The sequence below is a fragment of the Gigantopelta aegis genome, chromosome 9 (assembly GCF_016097555.1).
Source record: "Gigantopelta aegis isolate Gae_Host chromosome 9, Gae_host_genome, whole genome shotgun sequence".
Lineage (NCBI taxonomy): Eukaryota > Metazoa > Mollusca > Gastropoda > Neomphalida > Peltospiridae > Gigantopelta > Gigantopelta aegis.
In genome coordinates this window covers 77,849,626-77,872,909 of record NC_054707.1, presented here as the reverse complement: position 1 = coordinate 77,872,909, position 23,284 = coordinate 77,849,626, and the positions used below count along the sequence as shown (strand labels likewise).

General features: G+C 36.4%; 1 protein-coding gene across 1 annotated transcript in view; it reads left to right on the top strand.

The window, feature by feature from the left end:
• Nucleotides 1-17,781, top strand: part of LOC121382341 (amiloride-sensitive sodium channel subunit beta-like) — a 41,245-nt gene extending 23,464 nt beyond the window's left edge. Inside the window, exons 4-13 of the mRNA XM_041511928.1 lie at nt 1,051-1,131; nt 4,723-4,814; nt 6,332-6,495; nt 7,179-7,268; nt 8,206-8,335; nt 10,400-10,475; nt 13,522-13,579; nt 14,553-14,635; nt 15,747-15,822; nt 17,338-17,781. Of these exons, the coding sequence (XP_041367862.1) occupies nt 1,051-1,131; nt 4,723-4,814; nt 6,332-6,495; nt 7,179-7,268; nt 8,206-8,335; nt 10,400-10,475; nt 13,522-13,579; nt 14,553-14,635; nt 15,747-15,822; nt 17,338-17,658 (1,171 nt within the window). The 3' untranslated portion in view covers nt 17,659-17,781. The remainder of the gene's footprint in view (nt 1-1,050; nt 1,132-4,722; nt 4,815-6,331; nt 6,496-7,178; nt 7,269-8,205; nt 8,336-10,399; nt 10,476-13,521; nt 13,580-14,552; nt 14,636-15,746; nt 15,823-17,337) is intronic.
• Nucleotides 17,782-23,284: the final 5,503 nt, after the last annotated feature.

Below are 23,284 nucleotides of genomic sequence, written 5' to 3'. Positions count from 1 at the left end.
TTCACTTTAATTCGAATGACCAAATCGAGTATTAATCAAATTGTCCGCTAACGTCAGCATTGCTCGCTGTCGCTGAACACAGATTAGGTGTTAAACTGTGAAATGTTTGACTTTTGGTATGGAGACGTAAAGATTGTTGGTAGGGGAGGCTGGATACATGTTCACTATTTTCATTTCTTTATTTTTAAAATGTATTTTCGTACTTATAATCCAGCGGAGGACCATACCTCCAAGTTTCCCCAAGTCTGATTTACGTGCTTACCGAAAACGGTAGCATTGTTCGCTGTCGCTGAACACACGCCAGTTTCAAGCATTATTTACATTAACCCATTGGGCTATTTCTCGTTCCAGTCAGTGCACTACGACTGGTATATCAACGGCCGTGGTATGTGCTATCCCGTTTGTGGAATGGTGCATATAAAAGATCCCATGCTACCAATAGAAAAATGTAGCGGGTTTCCTTTTCTAAGATTATATGTCAGATTTACCAAATGTTTGACATACAATAGCCGATGATTAATAAATCGATGTGCTCTAGTGGTGTCGTTCAACAAAACCAACTTTATTTTTTGTTTACATAAAATTTTATTACCTCATTATACAGACAAGTGGTAGAATATTTTTAAAATTCTCCCGCTGAGAAAATATAACACATTATTGGTGTAATGCAGCATGCTATTGGGTACTTTACAATACAAGTTTACGAGCCATCGACCTTGTTAGTAGGCCTATTATAGAAAATACTACATGAGTGGCCGTTATAATAGTTATTATTTATCTTACAACTAGTTATTTAAAATTTTCGAAAGTATTACTCTATTTCTTACACGTTCTGAAAAAACAGGTTAAAATACAATTTAAAAACGTTTTATAGTACCTGTTTGGTTGTTTTGTTTTAAATAGCTACTGTTTGCGAATTACATTAAAAATGAACAAAGCGAAAGTTACGGTAAAAACGGATGAAATATACGTTTGTTTAAATTTTTCAAACATGTATAATAAAACATTTTTTTTATTATATGTTTTAACATGTTTTGTTTATTTGTTCAGAAATATTCGGCGAGAAATGGGACATCAGATAGAAGATATGCTGGTTGACTGCAGTTTTGATGGAATAGTTTGTAGCGACGAGTATGTTTTATATGATTTTTCAGTTTTAAAAGAATAACTTGTGATGACGAGTATGTTTTATTAGATTTTTCAGTTTTAAAAGAATAACTTGTAATGACGAGTATGTTTTATATGATTTTTCAGTTTTAAAAGAATAACTTGTGATGACGAGTATGTTTTATTAGATTTTTCAGTTTTAAAAGAATAACTTGTAATGACGAGTATGTTTTATATGATTTTTCAGTTTTAAAAAAATAACTTGCAATAAGATTTTATATGATTCTTAAGTGTTAATAGAATAACTTGTAGTGACGAGTATGTTTTATATGGTTCTTAAGTGTTACTAGAATAACTGGTAGCGACGAGTATGTTTTATATGTTTTTTAAGTGTTACTAGAAGAACTGGTAGCGACGAGTATGTTTTATATGGTTCTTAAGTGTTAATAGAAGAACTGGTAGCGACGAGTATGTTTTATATGGTTCTTAAGTGTTACTAGAAGAACTGGTAGCGACGAGTATGTTTTATATGTTTCTTAAGTGTTAATAGAAGAACTGGTAGCGACGAGTATGTTTTATATGGTTCTTAAGTGTTACTAGAAGAACTGGTAGCGACGAGTATGTTTTATATGTTTCTTAAGTGTTAATAGAAGAACTGGTAGCGACGAGTATGTTTTATATGGTTCTTAAGTGTTAATAGAAGAACTGGTAGCGACGAGTATGTTTTATATGGTTCTTAAGTGTTAATAGAAGAACTGGTAGCGACGAGTATGTTTTATATGGTTCTTAAGTGTTAATAGAGGAACTGGTAGCGACGAGTATGTTTTATATGGTTCTTAAGTGTTACTAGAAGAACTGGTAGCGACGAGTATGTTTTATATGGGTCTTAAGTGTTAATAGAAGAACTGGTAGCGACGAGTATGTTTTATATGGTTCTTAAGTGTTACTAGAAGAACTGGTAGCGACGAGTATGTTTTATATGTTTCTTAAGTGTTAATAGAAGAACTGGTAGCGACGAGTATGTTTTATATGGTTCTTAAGTGTTACTAGAAGAACTGGTAGCGACGAGTATGTTTTATATGTTTCTTAAGTGTTAATAGAAGAACTGGTAGCGACGAGTATGTTTTATATGTTTCATAAGTGTTAATAGAAGAACTGGTAGCGACGAGTATGTTTTATATGGTTCTTAAGTGTTAATAGAAGAACTGGTAGCGACGAGTATGTTTTATATGGTTCTTAAGTGTTAATAGAGGAACTGGTAGCGACGAGTATGTTTTATATGGTTTTGAAGTGTTAATAGAAGAACTGGTAGCGACGAGTATGTTTTATATGGTTCTTAAGTGTTACTAGAAGAACTGGTAGCGACGAGTATGTTTTATATGGTTCTTAAGTGTTACTAGAAGAACTGGTAGCGACGAGTATGTTTTATATGTTTCTTAAGTGTTAATAGAAGAACTGGTAGCGACGAGTATGTTTTATATGGTTCTTAAGTGTTACTAGAAGAACTGGTAGCGACGAGTATGTTTTATATGTTTTTTAAGTGTTAATAGAAGAACTGGTAGCGACGAGTATGTTTTATATGTTTTTTAAGTGTTAATAGAACAACTGGTAGCGACGAGTATGTTTTATATGGTTCTTAAGTGTTAATAGAACAACTGGTAGCGACGAGTATGTTTTATATGGTTTTTTAAGTGTTACTAGAACAACTGGTAGCGACGAGTATGTTTTATATGGTTCTTAAGTGTTAATAGAAGAACTGGTAGCGACGAGTATGTTTTATATGGTTCTTAAGTGTTACTAGAAGAACTGGTAGCGACGAGTATGTTTTATATGGTTTTGAAGTGTTAACAGAAGAACTGGTAGCGACGAGTATGTTTTATATGGTTTTTAAGTGTTACTAGAAGAACTGGTAGCGACGAGTATGTTTTATATGGTTCTTAAGTGTTACTAGAAGAACTGGTAGCGACGAGTATGTTTTATATGGTTTTTAAGTGTTACTAGAAGAACTGGTAGCGACGAGTATGTTTTATATGTTTCTTAAGTGTTAATAGAAGAACTGGTAGCGACGAGTATGTTTTATATGGTTCTTAAGTGTTACTAGAAGAACTGGTAGCGACGAGTATGTTTTATATGTTTTTTAAGTGTTAATAGAAGAACTGGTAGCGACGAGTATGTTTTATATGGGTCTTAAGTGTTACTAGAAGAACTGGTAGCGACGAGTATGTTTTATATGTTTTTTAAGTGTTACTAGAAGAACTGGTAGCGACGAGTATGTTTTATATGTTTCTTAAGTGTTAATAGAAGAACTGGTAGCGACGAGTATGTTTTATATGTTTTTTAAGTGTTAATAGAAGAACTGGTAGCGACGAGTATGTTTTATATGTTTTTTAAGTGTTAATAGAAGAACTGGTAGCGACGAGTATGTTTTATGTTTTTTAAGTGTTAATAGAAGAACTGGTAGCGACGAGTATGTTTTATATGGTTCTTAAGTGTTAATAGAAGAACTGGTAGCGACGAGTATGTTTTATATGGTTTTTAAGTGTTACTAGAAGAACTGGTAGCGACGAGTATGTTTTATATGGTTCTTAAGTGTTACTAGAAGAACTGGTAGCGACGAGTATGTTTTATATGTTTCTTAAGTGTTAATAGAAGAACTGGTAGCGACGAGTATGTTTTATATGGTTCTTAAGTGTTACTAGAAGAACTGGTAGCGACGAGTATGTTTTATATGTTTCTTAAGTGTTAATTGAAGAACTGGTAGCGACGAGTATGTTTTATATGGTTCTTAAGTGTTACTAGAAGAACTGGTAGCGACGAGTATGTTTTATATGGTTTTTAAGTGTTACTAGAAGAACTGGTAGCGACGAGTATGTTTTATATGGTTCTTAAGTGTTACTAGAAGAACTGGTAGCGACGAGTATGTTTTATATGTTTTTTAAGTGTTAATAGAAGAACTGGTAGCGACGAGTATGTTTTATATGGGTCTTAAGTGTTACTAGAAGAACTGGTAGCGACGAGTATGTTTTATATGTTTTTTAAGTGTTACTAGAAGAACTGGTAGCGACGAGTATGTTTTATATGTTTCTTAAGTGTTAATAGAAGAACTGGTAGCGACGAGTATGTTTTATATGTTTTTTAAGTGTTACTAGAACAACTGGTAGCGACGAGTATGTTTTATATGTTTCTTAAGTGTTAATAGAAGAACTGGTAGCGACGAGTATGTTTTATATGGTTCTTAAGTGTTACTAGAAGAACTGGTAGCGACGAGTATGTTTTATATGTTTTTTAAGTGTTAATAGAAGAACTGGTAGCGACGAGTATGTTTTATATGGTTTTTAAGTGTTACTAGAAGAACTGGTAGCGACGAGTATGTTTTATATGTTTTTTAAGTGTTAATAGAATAACTTGTTGCGACGAATATGCTTTATATGAGTTTTGTTTTGTTTTAATGGAAAAACTGTTTTCTGGTTTTGTGTTGTTGTGTTTGTTTTTTTTGTGGAAAAAACCCTCTTTTTTTTTTTTCATTTTGTTTGGGTGTGTGTGTGTTGGGGGAGGTTACTTCATGGTAAAATGAATTTTTTTAATTTGTTAAACTGTATTGCATTTATGTTTCAGTGATTTTAAATTAGTGCCGTCGCCTACATATGGGAACTGCTTCACATTAGAAAATGACCTGTTTGTTGTGAGGAAGAACGGCCCCTCGCATGGTAATTATTAAAGCTGCATTCTGTAGGTTGTACTATACCAAATAAAATCCCATAGGCGTTAACGTATGTGGGTAAAAACACTATGCAATATACCCTCAAAGTATTACCTAAAGAAAGTGTAACCTTTTATGGCTCATTTTCGATATAACTGGATGTTTTTACAACATCCCTAGTTTTGCACAAAATTGTAGTACTTAGTTGTATAGGCACCCCATACGTTTCAAGCACAAGGCTACTTTATACAACAGTACTAAATGTAATAAAATTGCATACATTTATTGCCCAATCTAATTAAAATTAGCTCCACTATTACATGTGGATCTAACAGCAGCCAGTTGGAGCTCATGTCCACCAATCAAAACCTTACTTGCAGAATCATGCCAGTGATTTGAAAATAATTTGAAAACATTCCGAATTATCCTGAGGGTATACGATATGTTTCATGTGAATTACGAATGCCTTATTTAGACCAGTAGAACTAATTTTAATCAGATTGCTAACAACACTGCGTAGTCTCCAAAGTCCAGGTAACATTTCGTCTGTAAATAATAATTTATGGGAATGGGAACTCTATTTACGTGCCCATATCCACAGAGGTTCAGGCACGCCCACCCCGGACTTAGCCTCTGACTTCGCCAGTGACCAATTCCGGGACAGGAGGGAATAATAATTTAAATATTTACCAATCACACTTCGCCTTTTATAACGTTATTTGGGAGCATACAAATTCTAAAAATATCGGGCGAGTCTATTTTAGTGGCCGCGATACAGCGAACCATACGGGATGGGTTATCAGTCTTCAATTTTACATTAAAAATTATTTATTTATTTATAAAAAACCCCAAAGAAATCAGTCTTCAGTTTTACATTACAAATTATTTATTTTATAAAATAAAACATGTTTTACGGCATTCGTAATTCACACGAAACATGTCGTATACCCTCAGGATAATTCGGAATGTTTTCAAATTATTTTTAAATCACTGGCATGATTCTGCAAGTAAGGTTTTGATTGGTGGACATGAGCTCCAACTGGCTGCTGTTAGATCCACATGTAATAGTGGAGCTAATTTTAATTAGATTGTTTATTGCCCAGATGTAACTAATTTTTTGACAACAAAAAATGTCACATTTTTCATCAATGACAGGACTTGTGGTATTAACTGCTCTATTAAAAGTATGGTGCACCTCGAACTTTGACCCAGCCGGATGTTATTTGGTTTGGTACTACCAATAACACAACAGAGAAGCGAAAAAGCAATAACACTACTTATAGTGAACGTCTTTCCAATCTTGTCATAATTATTAAGACACCCAATAGCCGATTATTCTTGGTATTGGGTTGTCGTTAAACATTAATTGATTAATTAGTTTTAAATTCATTGATTCATTCATTTATTAAATATAACAAACTTTAACTTTTCGTCCGTCCGTCCGTCCGTCCGTCCGTCCGTTCGTTCGTTCATTCATTCATCATAATATAAAATGTTAAAGCAGACGTCTGCTTTGTATTAAAGGCTTGGAATTGATTCTGTTCCTGGAGACTCAAGAGTTTCTGCGAGGAATCTCCCGTGGTAACGGAATAGTGGTGCAGGTGCACCAGCCTAGGACTTGGGCGTTTCCAGAAGATGACGGCTTGTACATCTCTACCTACCAGGAGACGAACATCGCCATGAGGATGGTGAGTACCTGCACTAATCTCAGCGGCGGATCAAACAGGAGGGGACAGGTGCTTTGGGGAGGTATGGCGCGTACCATATATACAAACTTCGAAATGTCTCCAAATTCAGTGTTCTATGGTTGAATATAAATATGAATGACAAAACAGAAATATATAGTCAAGGCCGTATCTCTGCGCAATGCAGAGTGAAATGGATATTTGGCAAAACAGTGGTTGCTTTTATGAATCTCTATCTAGTATCTCGTCTATAAGAGGACAGCCACCGCGAAGAAAGAGGACTGCCACCTACAGACTAGTTTATTAAATTATAACTAGCACTGGACAGAGCTAGTATATTTGTTTTAGTGAGGGGCATGTGATATCTGTTTCGGCTTGGTGTTGGTGATGAAAAACTGACAAATAAAATTTAATAATGTACATGTATATGTATTGTTTACTTTTGAATACTGAGGGTATCATGTTGTTTCAAGTTGAACAGTATTCATACAAAATGTAGCACCAATCCTTTTAAAATCGGCTCTACTGGTCTACCAGAGTTAATAGCTATAGACCAGTGAAGCTGATTTTAATCAGATTGCATCCCCTCCTGATTCGAAAACCGTTATTTTTTTAAAGGCTATTAATGCATTCAATCTAAATTCAAATATTTTCATTTATCAATTAGCACATGTGTTTTCTTTCAGAAAAATATACAACGATTGGGGTCACCATTCGGACATTGTGAAACTGGGCATCACTACAGAACGGTTTACAACATAACCTACACAAGACAGGTATCTTTGAGGAGAGGGTTTTTTAACCTTAGAAATGAGTGCAAGTATTGTCTTTCATGATATTGTGTTTTCTTTCTTATCAAAATGAGTAAAGCCTATTTGCGGAAAGTTTCCTCAGACACTATCGAAATAGCTGTTATGTTAGACCAAGTATCGAAATAGCTGTTATGTTAGACCAAGTATCGAAATAGCTGTTATGTTAGACACCAATGTGTCGTGATGGTTTTTTCTTGTTTTACCGATGATGTCAGGGGCGAATCAAGGATTCTCTCTAGGGTGGGAGACTCTACATGTATTCACTGGAGTATTGATCCAAACACGAAGAATAACAATGTGTAAATAATTAGTGAATTGATCAAACACATTTTAACAGTTTACAAATACAAGAGATTGGGAAAAGGTTGTGTTTCTCCCGCTGACGACGACGACGACGAAATAAAAGCGTTTTCGAAACTAGTAAAAAGATTACAGTTTACAGCTTTGTTGATACAACCACTCAATGTTTTTACATACCAGTTACATATTACGATCATTTATAATCGAACTTTTTTTTTTCATACATCTCAATGTGAAAAAATTATGTGGCGGATTTAATATTTGACTAACGGGGAGGATAAGTGCTAGAATTTCTTTTTGAAATGTTACTTAGAATTCTGCTCTTTTTTTATAGTATCAATGAAAACAAAACGTTAGATTGTATTACGATTGTAGAGGGATAAATATGCACGTGACATGCACGTGCGCTTTATTCTGTAATGGTCTCCTATATTTGAGCACCGTTTTATGAAGCGATCTTAGCGCTTAGATCAGCTAAAGTGCATTAGGTAGTTATGCACTTAAGGTGATCTTAGCTCTAAAATCGCTTCGTCGAACGGGCCCTTGGTCTCCTACAGAGATGTGGTTTTAAATATGATATGGTGTTTTTCTCTGGTTGTAGACATGCCAGTCAATCTGCCACAGCAAAGACATGTACGCACGGTGCAACTGTTACGATGAAAAGGACGAGATGATACAAGTGATTGAAAACTTCACAGACGAAGACTTTCCCAGATGCCAAACTGACAAAGGTAATTGTCGGTGTTTTGCTTTTAGCCCTCGCTTGCGTCGCAGGATCAAACCACCTCGGTGGATCCATTCAAACCGATTGGCTTTTTTCTCGTTCCAACCAGTGCACCACAACTGGCCAAAGGCCGTCGTATGTGCTTTCCTGTTTGTGGGAAAGTGCCTATAAAAAAAATCCCTTGCTTCATTAGAAAAAAAAAATGTAGCAAGTTTTCTCTGATGACTACGAGTCATAATTACCCAATGTTTGACATCCAATAGCGGATGATTAATTAATCAATATGCTCTAGTGGTGTCGTTAAACAAAACAAATTTTAACTTTAGCTCTCGCTTGATACACGGTCGGTCGTAATCAATAGGCCCGTTGGGGCTATTTTTCGTTCCAGCCAGTGTACCACGACTGGTATATCAAAGGCCGTGGTATGTACTATATTGTCTGTGGGGATCCCTTACTACAAATGGAAACATGTAGCAGGTTTCATCTCCAAGACTATATGCCTAAATTACCAAATGGTTGACATCCAATAGATAAGTGTGCTCTTCTAGTGGTGTCGTTTAATTAAAAAAAAACACTTTTCGTTTAGCTCTATTCTATGGCCAGTTGTCACGTTTAGCTCGATCCCTTTCACACAAACAACAAGACCTGGACCAACGAAACGTGGGTCATAGTTGCACCATTGACCACTCGACCAGTTCGTAACGGCTACAAACTGCTGTCTACGCCAATGGAGTAGCCATTGTCAAAACAGTATCCATGTTATATGACACTGCAAGTCAGCCATGTAAAGGCCATTATAACCACTAACAACTAACCCACTGTCCTGGGCCTCGTTCCACGAAGCGATCTTAGCGCTAGGATCACCTTACGGTAATCTTAGGGCTAAGATCGCTTCGTGGAACAGGGCCCAGGACAAACAGCCCAGATAACTGAAGTGTGTGCCCAGGACAGCGTTCTTGAACCGTAATTGGATATAAACACAAAACTAAGTTGAAATGAAATGAAAGAGTCATTACGCTGTGAAAGAATACTTGACCGGTCTCGGTGGTGTAGTGCTTAAAATGACAGTCATTACGCTGTGAAAGAATACTTGACCGGTCTCGGTGGTGTAGTGCTTAAAATGACAGTCATTACGCGGTGAAAGAATACTTGACCGGTCTCGGTGGTGTAGTGCTTAAAATGACAGTGATTACGCGGTGAAAGAATACTTGACCGGTCTCGGTGGTGTAGTGCTTAAAATGACAGTGATTACGCGGTGAAAGAATACTTGACCGGTCTCGGTGATGTAGTGCTTAAAATGACAGTCATTACGCTGTGAAAGAATACTTGAACGGTCTCGGTGATGTAGTGCTTAAAATGACAGACTCTAGTTTTTAAACACTCCGACGTATCATTCACTATTAGAGCCGTTTTTGACAACTGAAATAAGATTTTATTTAGATTTTGTTATTTAGCTTATCCGTTTCCGTACATCCGAAGTGTTTCTTGTCATCCTGGTGTTTCTAATACAATGAATTGCATTTTTCATATTTTTGAAAAAAACGCACGACTCTTTGAGAAGTAATAGTTATGGAGACGAGCTCTAGTATAATTTTTAAGGCTATTTCCTCGTTTCAACGTCACAGACTCATGTTTCACTCTGATCGAGATGTGTAGATTAATCAAAGTTAGTGGCTATTTTCACGGGTTCACACTAGGGTCTGCCACTTTAAGAATGGTAGAACTGGGTCCTCAGAGCGAGTTTAACGACTCGGTGGCTACGTTTAAGACCACTACTCTGACTTCCCCATACACTAACACACTGTCGTGGACAAACCGTCCAGATTGTTGAGGTGTGTGCCCAGGACAGCGTTCTTGACCCTAAATTGTATATAAAGTTACAAAAACAAGTACACGAGCATATAAAACAAACATACTGGAAGTGCACTTGAATTGTTTTTCTAGAAAGTATAATATTAGAAAGATTAATATAACAAAATGGGTTGTAATTTCAATTAATTCTAGTAACTTTATTTGAAAGATGCACATGTATAATACTTCAGTTTTCTTTGCTTTTGTCTTTTACATACAGAAATCGAATGTCAGATGGCCTTACAGCGACAGTGGGCAATCGGAAGCATCAAATGTGACTGTCCAAATCCTTGCAGGTAGTACTTGTGTTTAATAGCTTCTAGTCTACAGCTGTTGTTTTAAAATCCAAACCCTGCCTTGCTTACACTGAGAACTTCGGAGGATGTAGCCAAGACCGATGTGCTTGAATCTTAAGTGGATATAAGTAAATGGTTGATTGATTGATTGATTGATTGGTTGGTTGATTTGATTTGATTTGATTTGATTTGGTTGATTGGATTGGTTGGATTGGTTGGATTGGTTGATTGGTTGATTGGTTGATTGATTGGTTGATTGATTGGTTGGATGGATGATTGGATTGCTTGATTGCTTGATTGGATTGATTGGATTGATTACTTGGTTGGTTGGTTGGATTGTTTGGATTGGTTGTTTGGTTGTTTGGTTGGTTGATTGGTTGGATAATTGGATTGTTTGGTTGGTTGGTTGGTTGGTTGGATTGATTGGTTGGATCGATTGGTCGGTTGATTGGTTGATTGGTTAATTCATTGGATTGATTGGATTGATTGATTGGTTGGAGTTATTGATTGATTGCTTGATTGATTGGTTGGTTGGTTGGTTGGTTGGTTGGTTGGTTGGTTGGTTGATTGATTGATCCAAAAATTAATTTGTATGTTCTAGATAAAGATATTAAAATTTTAGTTTGTGGAATACTTGAGGAATTTTGGGTTGTCAGGCAAGCAGAAATAAATTTCACGGATATAAAATTAATGTGATTATTCCATACATAAAAATACGTTTTAGTCAGAAATACGATAACGTGTTGTAAGAGGAGCAAATACCTTGATAGACATCATTCATAGAACAGTCGGGTAGCAAACACATTTATAGACATCATTCATGTAACAGTCGTGTAGCAAACACATTGATATACATCATTCATGGAACAGTCGTGTAGCAAACACATTGATAGACATCATTCATGGAACAGTCGTGTAGCAAACACATTGATAGACATCATTCATGGAACATCGTGTAGCAAACACATTTATAGACATCATTCATGGAACAGTCGTGTAGCAAACACATTGATAGACATCATTCATGGAACAGTCGTGTAGCAAACACATTGATAGACATCATTCATAGAACAGTCGGGTAGCAAACACATTTATAGACATCATTCATGTAACAGTCGTGTAGCAAACACATTTATAGACATCATTCATGTAACAGTCGTGTAGCAAACACATTGATAGACATCATTCATAGAACAGTCGGGTAGCAAACACATTTATAGACATCATTCATAGAACAGTCAGGTAGCAAACACATTTATAGACATCATTCATGTAACAGTCGTGTAGCAAACACATTTATAGACATCATTCATGTAACAGTAGTGTAGCAAGCACATTTATAGACATCATTCATGGAACAGTCGTGTAGCAAACACATTTATAGACATCATTCACGGAACAGTCGGGTAGCAAATGCCTTTATAGACATCATTCACGGAACAGTCGGGTAGCAAACACCTTGATAGACATCATTCACGGAACAGTCGGGTAGCAAACACATTGATAGACATCATTCACGGAACAGTCGGGTAGCAAACACATTTATAGACATCATTCACGGAACAGTCGGGTAGCAAACACCTTGATAGACATCAGTCACAGAACAGTCGGATAGCAAACACCTTTATAGACATCAGTCACACAACAATCGGTTAGCAAACACATTTATGGACATCAGTCACACAACAATCGGTTAGCAAAAACATTTATAGACATCAGTCACACAACAATTGGTTAGCAAACACATTTATAGACATCATTCATAAAACAATCGGTTAGCAAACACATTTATAGACAGCATTCATAAAACAATCGGGTAGCAAACACATTTATAGACAGCATTCATAAAACAATCGGGTAGCAAACACATTTATCATATTACAACACGTATCAAAAAGTGAACATTTAAAATTTACTATAAAGATTTGTTAAGCACATGAGCAGAGGAGAGTTTCGTGGATCGAAACTCCCCTACTCAAACCATTTTTCTTCTTTTTATATATTACTCTTCAAAGTAGGGGAACTCTAATAAGAATTTACAATTGCCAAAATTGTAAGGTATATTAGCTGTGGGGAATGGTTATATGATAATAGTGAATTAATTGGGCAAACATTACAACTGGTATTGCAGTAGGTTTTCTAACCACCAAAGATCTTCAAGGACGATTGGAGTCAGAAGTGAAATTTGAAAGTTGACGGGTTTTTTTATCAGTAAATCGCAAATTCAAACAATAAAAATTACTAAAAACAAAACAATATCAACTGTATGTTCAACAGAATGAAACAGATTGACAGAAATAATGTTCCACTGTGATTAATGGACCTTCTTGGAAATGGTCAAAATCGAGAATGACACCCCACGCACGTGTACGGGGCAAGTGCACGATGCATGTGCAAACTATGGAATGTGTTTCGGTGTGTTGATAAACAGACATGAACGTTCTTTACTAGGATGTCTGTGGTCAAAACGTATGTTCGGTCTAATAGTTGATATTAACATTAATATTTCAGGTTCCCTTACATTTTTTTGAAGAGTATATATATATATATATATATATAAAAAGAAGAAAATTGGTTTGAGTAGGGGAGTTTCGATCTATATATATATATATATATATATATATATATATATATATATATAAGCTTCGTTTGCCAGAGTATAGACCCTTCCCTTCTAAACTTCCTACACACACGCCTGTTTATAGTGCATCATGTTCATGTTTCTGTTGATTCCAGCGAGAATTCCTACACACACGCCTGTTTATAGTGCATCGTGTTCATGTTTCTGTTGATTCCAGCGAGAATTCCTCCACACACGCCTGTTTATAGTGCATCGTGTTCATGTTTCTGTTGATTCCAGCGAGAATTCCTCCACACATGCCTGTTTATAGTGCATCGTGTTCATGTTTCTGTTGATTCCAGCGAGAATTCCTACACACACGCCTGTTTATAGTGCATCGTGTTCATGTTTCTGTTGATTCCAGCGAGAATTCCTACACACACGCCTGTTTATAGTGCATCATGTTCATGTTTCTGTTGATTCCAGCGAGAATTCCTACCAACGTCTGTTGAGTTCCCGCAACTGGCCATCTGACGAGTACTCAGTAAGTAGATTGAAAAAGCAATAATTAAACAACCATAAAACTTCACAATACATCCATGATCGAATATGATCCCTCCCCATGTATTTCCTGCCTCTCCTTTATAACGCCTCGAACCCACTACTGATTTATTAGTTTGAGACAGACTACCCTAACTGATAAATAAGTAGGGGGTTCGAGGCTTTTTTACATTCTTTTTAAAATAACATTTCGACTGGCATTTCCTGGAGTTGACTAAACTAACATGAAGTCATCACATAGTCAACTAACATGAAGTCATCACATAGTCAACTAACATGAAGTCATCACATATGGCAGCTTTACAATGTCAATACTAATATTTTATCCGATCAGTGGAGGTGGGCCGGACGTAGCCCAGTGGTAAAACGTTCGCTTGATGCGCGGTCGGTCTAGGATCGATTCCCGTCGGTGGGCCCATTGGGCTATTTTTCGTCCTAGCCAGTGCACCATTATACAAAAAGGCTGTGGTATGTGCTATCCTGTCTATAAGGATGGTGCATATGAAAGATATCTTTCTGCTAATTGAAAAGAGTAGCCCATGAAGTGGCGACAGCGGGTTTTCTCTCTCAATATCTGCGTGGTCCTTAACCATATGTCCGACGCCATATAACCGTAAATAAAATGTGTTGAGTGCGTCGTTAAATAAAAGAGTTCCTTCCTGATCAGTGGACCTAAACCCCCAAACAAAATAATATCTAACCTTTTTATTGACTTAACATGCTTCATTAAAAATCCTTGAAACAAGTATGATAGATATTAAACGTCAATAAGACACTTTTTATAAATAAAATGAAACAGTTTAATGTTTTGATAATATATTACACATAAACTGGGCCAATCAAAGACAGCAAAAAGCGGTCACAAACTATATGGCACCCATAATATCGAATACATACAATATCATCTGGACTTTGTTTTAAATAGATATACAATATGTGTGTTGTTATTTTTCTAGCTGCTGTTGGTAGAAAGCATTTGTAAAGAGAGATCTGATTCTGTATGCAAGGAATACACCAAGATGGATATGAGACAGCTGAAGTAAGTACATGATAGCATCTGCTGGTGACAGAAATAAATAAATAAATAAATTAATTAATTAAATCAAACAACTGAAGTTAGTATATAGTGTATTTTAGACTACTAGCATTTGTTACTGAAATAAACAAATAGTATAAGATGAACATCAAACAACTGCAAGGAATACACCAAGATGGATCTAAGACAGCTGAAGTAAGTACATGAACACCGTGCGTTTCACACTGATAGCATTTTCTACTGAAATAAATAAATAAATAAATACACCATCTATGTAAAATGTTCAACATTTGCTACTGAAATAAATATATAAATAAATAAATACACCATCTATTTAAAATGTTCAGCATTTGTTATTAAAATAAATTCTAAATAATGTATATGAGACTTAATACTGATACCATTTGTTATTGAAATAAATACTAAATGAATTCAAAATGAAATAAGGTGCACTTCAGGTAGCAGATCTGTACCTAGCCAGAAATGAGGATAGTAAAAATAAATGATGGTACCGGTACCGAAACATAGGGCCTTTTTCAGCTAAACAAAACACTTTTAAACTCAAACGACAACTTTTGTCAAATACCCCTCCCACCGTGGACTAGGTACGGTCCTGGGCACGGTAACATGAATCACTCGTAAGACTTACGTCAGACGTACACCATACATTATGTATGGTGTATGTCTGACGTAAGTCTTACGAGTGCTTTATGTTAATGGACCCAGGACAAGTGAGTACTCATGACTGTAGAGAGTAGGACAGATGGGGCCTTCATTTGGTTAATGTTTAATCCATCAATATCACACGTAAATTCGTTTTGTTTGTTTTTTCGCTCACTTATAAATGTTAAGCCCTGGCAGCCATCTTTTACTCTTTGACATAGCATTGGCAGCATATAAATGCACGTATTTAAACTAATCTATAACAGAGCCATAACAATATTGCTACTACTACTTTTACATTTGTATATTGGTGTTAATCATCACTTTATTTATATATTTACCCGAGTCTGATACCCAATAGCCGAATCATTAATCGTGTATCGTTAAACATTCAAACGTTCATTGGGTTTTTTAACCATTACAAGTGTGCAATTTGCCTTTTTTATTTCAGTTTGAACTTTCTGAAACTAAATATTTTCTTCGAAGATTTGAACTATGAAAATATCACTGAAGTACCCAGCTATGAGGTAAATTTGCTTTTTGACTGTCACTAAACTGGTTAAAATATAAAACTGCAACAAACAAACGGCCAAAAATACGATTTAGTAACAACTGTATAAACTGCTTTGATGTAATGTAAAAGAAACATGAATTTTTCAAATCGCACTCTGTTTAATAATCAAATAATCATCACTATTTTGACAGTGATTCATGAGTGCATGTTACCACAGTTATATTTGTTTCAATGAGCTCCTCCCTGTGTTTGTTTTGATTTAGCAAACTAGTCTGGGAGTGGCAGTCCTCCTTTTGGAAATACAGGAAGGATGCATTGTCCAGTAAAGGATCCCTTCGGAAGTGACAGTCCTCTTAAAAACGAGGCACTAGATAGATATTCACGGAATCAATCACTATTTTACCAAATGCCCATTTGTCGTTTAGATATAAAGTTTAAAAAGATTATTCAGCTAATACTTTTATGAAGTTTATTTTTAAAAGATTAATAACCTTTCGTTTTGAGGGTTTTTTACTAAACAAATCCCATGGTGCGTCTATATTTACTTTTACCTGTTACATGTAGCGTTTGCCATGCTGTATAAATTCAATGTTCACCATATCAGTGTTTTCACTTGGTTAGTTGTACAATGCAGGCTATAGAAATGGCGTTGAGATGTGCAATAGTTCAAACAGAGAATTGTTACAGCTCTATGTGTTGCAACGTTTTTTATAATTTTATATTTCGTCAAATTATTTCAATCAATGTTTATTATAACTGCGGTATTCTTAGTCACCTACCGGTCCAACCGGAGGAGACTATAGGTTTCATCTCCGTCCTTCTGTCTGTCTGTGTCCGTTCGTTCGTCCGTCCGTCTGTTCCACATATAGTTTTCCGGATGTTGTGGGGGTTTTTTGTTGTTGTTGTTTGTTTGTTTTTTTGTTGTTGTTGTTGTGTTGTTTTTTGTGGGGTTTTGTGGGGTTTTTTTTTGGGGGGGGGGGGGTATTTTATTTTATTTATTATTTTTCTTTTTAGAATGCCTTGAGATATTGAGCTGATATTTTGTGTATAGCTTTATGATCTACTGTTACCGATCAAATTTGACTTACATGGCAATTTACCCATTTTTGACGGAGTTATGACCCTTGAACTTAGGCAGTGTGAAAATTTGTTGTTCGGACTTTAGTTTTAGAGGCCTTCAGATATTGAACTGAAATTTGGTGTATAAGTTTATCATGTACTGTTACAGATGAAATGTAACTTTTATGACAATTTACCAATTTGTGATATAGTTATGGCCCTTGAACATAGGAGATATGAAAATTTGTTTTGTTGACTTTTGTTTTGCAATGCCTGAAGATATTGAGGTGAAACTTTGTTTTACATGTATAGCTATATCATGTACTGTTACTCGTCAAGTTGATGGGGGTTTACTCACTTTTCACAGAGGTTTGTCCTTTGAATTTAGGAGATACGAAAAATTGTTGGGTCAGGTAGGGGACATGTATTGTTTTAGCTGTACTCTCATAATGTTTATTTCCTTTTGTAGAAGTCTCAGTTTTTATCGGATATTGGCGGAACGATCGGTTTATGGATTGGTCTGTCCTTGCTGAGCATAGCCGAGGTGGGACAGTTCGCGTGCGAGTTCTTCCACTACATATGTTACGTCAAAGTTAAGCAGACGACACGACGTAAGAACAGAAAATGCTGGGAAAACGCTGCCCAAGACATGAACCAGAAGAGAAGTGTCGTGAAATCCTTTTTTACGGATTACGGCAACAGTGCGGGACTAGGGAGAAAAGAGAACCCACTTCCGGACAGATTATCAACGAGTGTTTCTTCGTCACGGAGAGATGCCTCGCTGTTTTAAAGAGACTCTGACTATGTATTGAGTTTTTTTCATTAGAGAATGTTTCCGACTAATAAAATCTTAGGGCGGGATTTAGCTCAGTCGGTTGAGTGCTCGCTAGAGGTGCTTACGTTGCAGGATCGAACTACCTTGGTGGATCAATTCAACTGATTGTTTTTTTCTCGTTCCAACCAGTGCACCACAACTGATCAAAGGCCGTGGTATGTGTTTTCCTGTCTGTGGGAAAGTGCATATAAAAGATCCCTTGCTGCATTAGGAAAAATGTAACGGGTTTCGTCTGATGACTACATGTCAGAGTTACCAAATATTTGACATCCATTATTTAATCAGTGTGCTCTACTAGTGGTGTCGTTACACAAAACAAACTTTAATTAAAAAAATCTTGTAACAAATTTTAAAATCACATTAAATACAGATTCCTGTTTAGAATATCAGTGTGTATATTCAGTATACAGTTACAACGAAACAGACATAGTTTAACCATTTTAAATGAAAATCAAAACAAACTGCTTTTATGTTTTAGGCGTACACACACAAACACGCACGCACGCACACACGCACACACACTCGATTGAAATTTTCTATATGTGCTGTACATCTTATTTCACATTTTATTACATGTATATATTTTTGTATTTTTAATACCATGAATACTCGACTTTATTTTTCTCTTTTTAGAATATGAATTAAATGTGAAATATTCAAGTCGATTATTAATAAATCAATGTGCTCTAGTGGTGTCGTTAAACAAAACAAATTTAACTTTCCCTCTTTAGACAAGAGGAGTTGGTCTATAAAGTCATTTGACTGACATTGTAAAATGTAGCTTTGCTTTGTTCAGTCACAGTAACATGGTATCTTTTTAATTAGCATTTATTAGGCTATTTACGGACATTGACGAGGGGCAATCAGGGTCTCAGCAGCTGGGTAATTTGTTGATATAAATAATAGCTTCGCTTTGTTCAGTTATAATTATTGTTAATATTAAGCTATTTACAGTAATTAACACTGCTGAGAGACACTTTTAGCAGCTGGACAATTAATATTCGTTCAGTTATTGGCGAGATGTGATGATGTCATGTAGAGTAAATGGGCCTCTTTAAATCCTAATAACGATTCCAAATGCTTTAAATAAAAGCAGTTTCTTGCAATGTGTTAAAAATTATTATCAATTATATTTCGAACATTGCTTTTACTCGTTCTAACATGAGTTCCGTTGCTGACAAGTGTTTGATCTGTCATCAGGAATCGACAGGTGAAAATGGATTGTGTTGTGTGTGTATCACAATTGCCTTGGATGACAAATACAAACCTGAACTTTCCATGGTGTCATCGAAAAATGTGAGTGACATGGTACTTCCAGGACCATACAACGAACTGACCGATTGTCGAGATGCATATGCCAATGACATTGGGAAGATCGCCTTCAAGACAACGAGAGAGATGGAGAACATACATATAGATGGAGAATGCAAAGCTTCATGGAACAATGACAAGTGTGCAAATTCTGTGTCAGTTGATATACGGACAGACGTGTTGGGGAGCATAGGAGATAGGCATGCAAGCGAAAATTATAGATGCTAAGAAAGGTACCAACGCATATAATATTACGAGACTGAAAGTAAAGCTATTTGATGATGTTAGATTTTCTGTTCTCCAGTTGTACGATTTCCCTCAAATAGAAGCACAGCTTCTCCGTGTTCTCCATAATGAATTCTATACGTTATACTTATAATTATAACCACTCTGATTTGGATAAACATACATTACTGTTATAATATTCAAAGCAACGTGAAACTAATATGTTCAACGCTTACATTTAAAGCAATACAAATGGTGTTAGCTTAATACTGTCTATTCTATCAATAATTGATTTGGATAACACTTTAAACAGCTGAATTCGCATGATCATCTCATAGCCTTTCTATAAACAGTTCAAACAGCTGGATGCAGACGTTTGGTTTGCGTGGCCATTTCTCATAGAGCGTGACACTGTGCACTTCACTTCGAGGATATATCTCCATCGAATTAAACAAACTCTTTCGCACCATTCTGATAATTTCAAAACAATTCCTTTCCGTGTGGCGTTTAATGTACTGACCACATCCTTGTGGATCTTTCACTGTGATGTCTATAGTCTGATATGCTATATTGATATGGTCTGTTCACGTCAATGCACATGTTACTATTCTGGTGTAAGGATAGCTTCACTTCTCTTCCAGCATGTCAATTTTTAATCGTTGTGTTGATTCCGTAAACGGGAGGTGTCATTTCCACCTCATTGTCTGTATAGTAGAACACTTGAAAATGAGTGTGAATGTAATTCACTCATGACACATCCATACAATATGAGTCACCATTGTAAGACATTGATTCAAGACACGCCAACCTTGACATTGTCTGTTTGATGTCCAATAATAATAATTTAAAAACATAATTAAAAATTAAATAAATAAAATAAATTTTTTTTTTTTTAAATATGTTCAACGCTTACGTTTAAAACATTACGTACCGTCTATTTTAGCAATTAATGATTTGGATAACAGTTGAAACAGCTGGATGCAGATGCTTGGTTTGCATGGCCATCTCTCAATGGGCATGACACTGTGCACTTCACTTCGAGGATATCTCTTCATCGAATTAAACAACTCGATCAGTTCTCACCATTCTGATAATTTAAAAACAATTCCTTTCCGTGTAGGTTTCAGTGTGTTAACCACACCCTTGGGGGTCCATCACTATTTTCAACACATTTTTTTTTTCTTCGGCTGTAAGCGAATTAAACAACTCGATCAGTTCACACCATTCTGATAATTTAAAAATATCCCATCCCATGTAGGTTTTAGTGTAGTGTTCACATACTTAGGGATCTTTCACTATCTGATGTCCACAATCTGATATGGGTTGTTCACATTAATGTACATGTTACTACCCAGGCGCATTGGATGAACACTTTCCCCGCCTGTACATCGCTAATAACTTTGTTAACTTCGTGAACGGAAGATGTCAGTTTACCCATTACAGTAGCGAGAGAGCGATACACCATTTTTAGTTGGGAACATTTGTCAAACTCCACTCGTACTATCCAGAGTTGCTGGATTTCCTTGTGGCCTTTATTCCACCCACCCTTAATCCAACCCTTCAATTATACTTATTTGTTAATGATTTTTGCTTTTGTCTGACCTGCCTCTTGTATCTTCGAGGCATAGACTCCCATGTTCGGCATTTTTTTTACGCATATCGCCAAGGTATTGTTTCCATATCGGATCAACTCTAAAAGACCTATATCATGCCAAATAATATTAACGTGATTGTGTTCAATTGAGGTTCAGGTACGTTAGTGACTGTGTCCGGAATAAAACGAATGGGTTGGTGCATGTTTCAGTTTCAGGGTGGGCCGAATTTGCAATAATGATTTAGTTGATGGCAAGAAGATTTTGTTCGAACAAAAAAAGAGGACCAAAAAGAAACGGACTATTCAGCCTAAAGGATTTTGGACGATTTGAACAGTTTAGACTGCCGAACTAAAATGCATTTATGCAAGACAATATAGGTCAACGTGTATAGACCTATTGTGTGTGTGTGTGTGTGTGTGTGTGAGAGAGAGAGAGAGAGAGAGAGAGAGAGAGAGAGAGAGAGAGAGAGAGAGAGAGAGAGAGAGAGAGAGAGAGAGAGAGAGAGAGAGAGAGAGAGAGAGAGAGAAACTGTGCGTGTGTTACATATTACAAACACTGAAACAGTGTACATATATGTTGACGTATTCTTGTGTATTAAAAACTATTTTATGTGTATGATTGTATAAATATGCTTATATGTATAAAATAAACTTATTTTTAATTATTAAAGATTTGTGTAAACTTTATTTCAAACTGAAACAGCCTACATTAGCAGAATCGATGGCGTATTTTGTTCCCTAATGAGTTAGTTTGATCATAGAATAGTATTTCTGAAAAGAAATATTTTTGTTTTATAATTTTGTAGTATTGCGCTAATAATGAAAATAATAATATTACTGCATAATACATTTGTTTTAAAGGCTTATCTAATAAAGGGCATATGAATCATGGGGCAGGGTGGATATGTGACCCCCCCCCCCCCCCCATCCACCACTCCATTTGAAGCCTAAAACATTTTCTTTTTTCGTCCTACTATATTTAATATATAAATCCAAAGAAACACCCCGCCCAACTTAGGTGTGTGCTCCCCACCCTACTTCACATGTCCTTCCTACGGGCCGGTTATATTGAAAAAAAAAAAAAAAAAATGTTTTATTTAACGACGCACTCAACACATTTTATTTACGGTTATATGGCGTCAGACATATGGTTAAGGACCACACAGATTTTGAGAGGAAACTCGCTGTCGCCACTACATTGGCTACTCTTTCCGATTAGCAGCAAGGGATCTTTTATTTGCGCTTCCCACAGGCAGGATAGCACAAACCATGGCCTTTGTTGAGCCAGTTATGGATCACCTACCCAATTACGCCTTGCGGAGCACTCACTCAGGGTTTGGAGTCGGTATCTGGATTAAAAATCCCATGCCTCCACAGGGATCCGAACCCAGTACCTACCACCTGTAGACCGATGGCCTAACCACGACGCCACCGAGGCCGGTGGTTATATTGAGTGCAACTGTATTAAGTGGGCCCATAACCGGTATAATGTCAATATAGTAATTACCACAACAATTTACTGGGGCCAAGACTGGCTACCCAGTGACGATTTTTCAAGACCTCAAATTGCAAAATTAAACATTAAACATCTTATACTAGCGGGATATGGCGATTTCCTATTTTCAGTATGTCCACCAGCACTTAGCTTGTCCTCCGGTTTGCAAAAACGGGGTGTGGGTGGCTTAAATCGTTTCAAAAACGGGGTGTGGGTGGCTTAAATCGTTTCAAAATTGTGAAATCCACATTAAAAACGTTGGTCATTGAAATCTCTGGTGAGAAGAAACTGGAGACAGTCCAGAACCTCGCTCCTCGTGGCGCATTTTTCACTGTTTAAACGAAAAGAATTTGTTTAAAGAAGAAATGTTGTATTTAACGACGCTCTCAACAAATTTTAAGTAGGTTATATATGGTTAAGAACTATACAGATAATCAGAGAGGAAATCAGCTGCCGTATTACCGTGGTCTACTTTTCGATAACAGCAAGGGGTCCCTCAGACAGGAAAGTATATAGATCTTTGTCATATACCAGTTGTGGAGCAATGACGAACATTTATTCATTCATTCCAATTTATTTTCGTGCTTATATCCAATTAAGGTTCAAGCACCCTGTCCTGGGCACACACCTCAGCTATCTGGGCTGTCTATCCAGGACAGTGGGTTATTTGTTACTGGTTAGTAAGAGTGAAGAGGGTGTAGTGGTCTTATACCCTACTCATTGAGTCGTTAAAACCCACTCTGGGTGAGAGCCGGTACTGGGCTGCGAAGCCTGTACCTACCAGCCTTATGTCCGATGGCTTAATCACGACACCATCCAAGGTCGGTTCTGGAACCAGAAAGAGCCCAACATGATCACCGACGGGGATCGATCCTAGACCGACAGCACAACAGGCGAGCGCTTTACCATATTGTGCTACGTCCCGCCCCTATTTAATAATTTTTTAACGACATCAC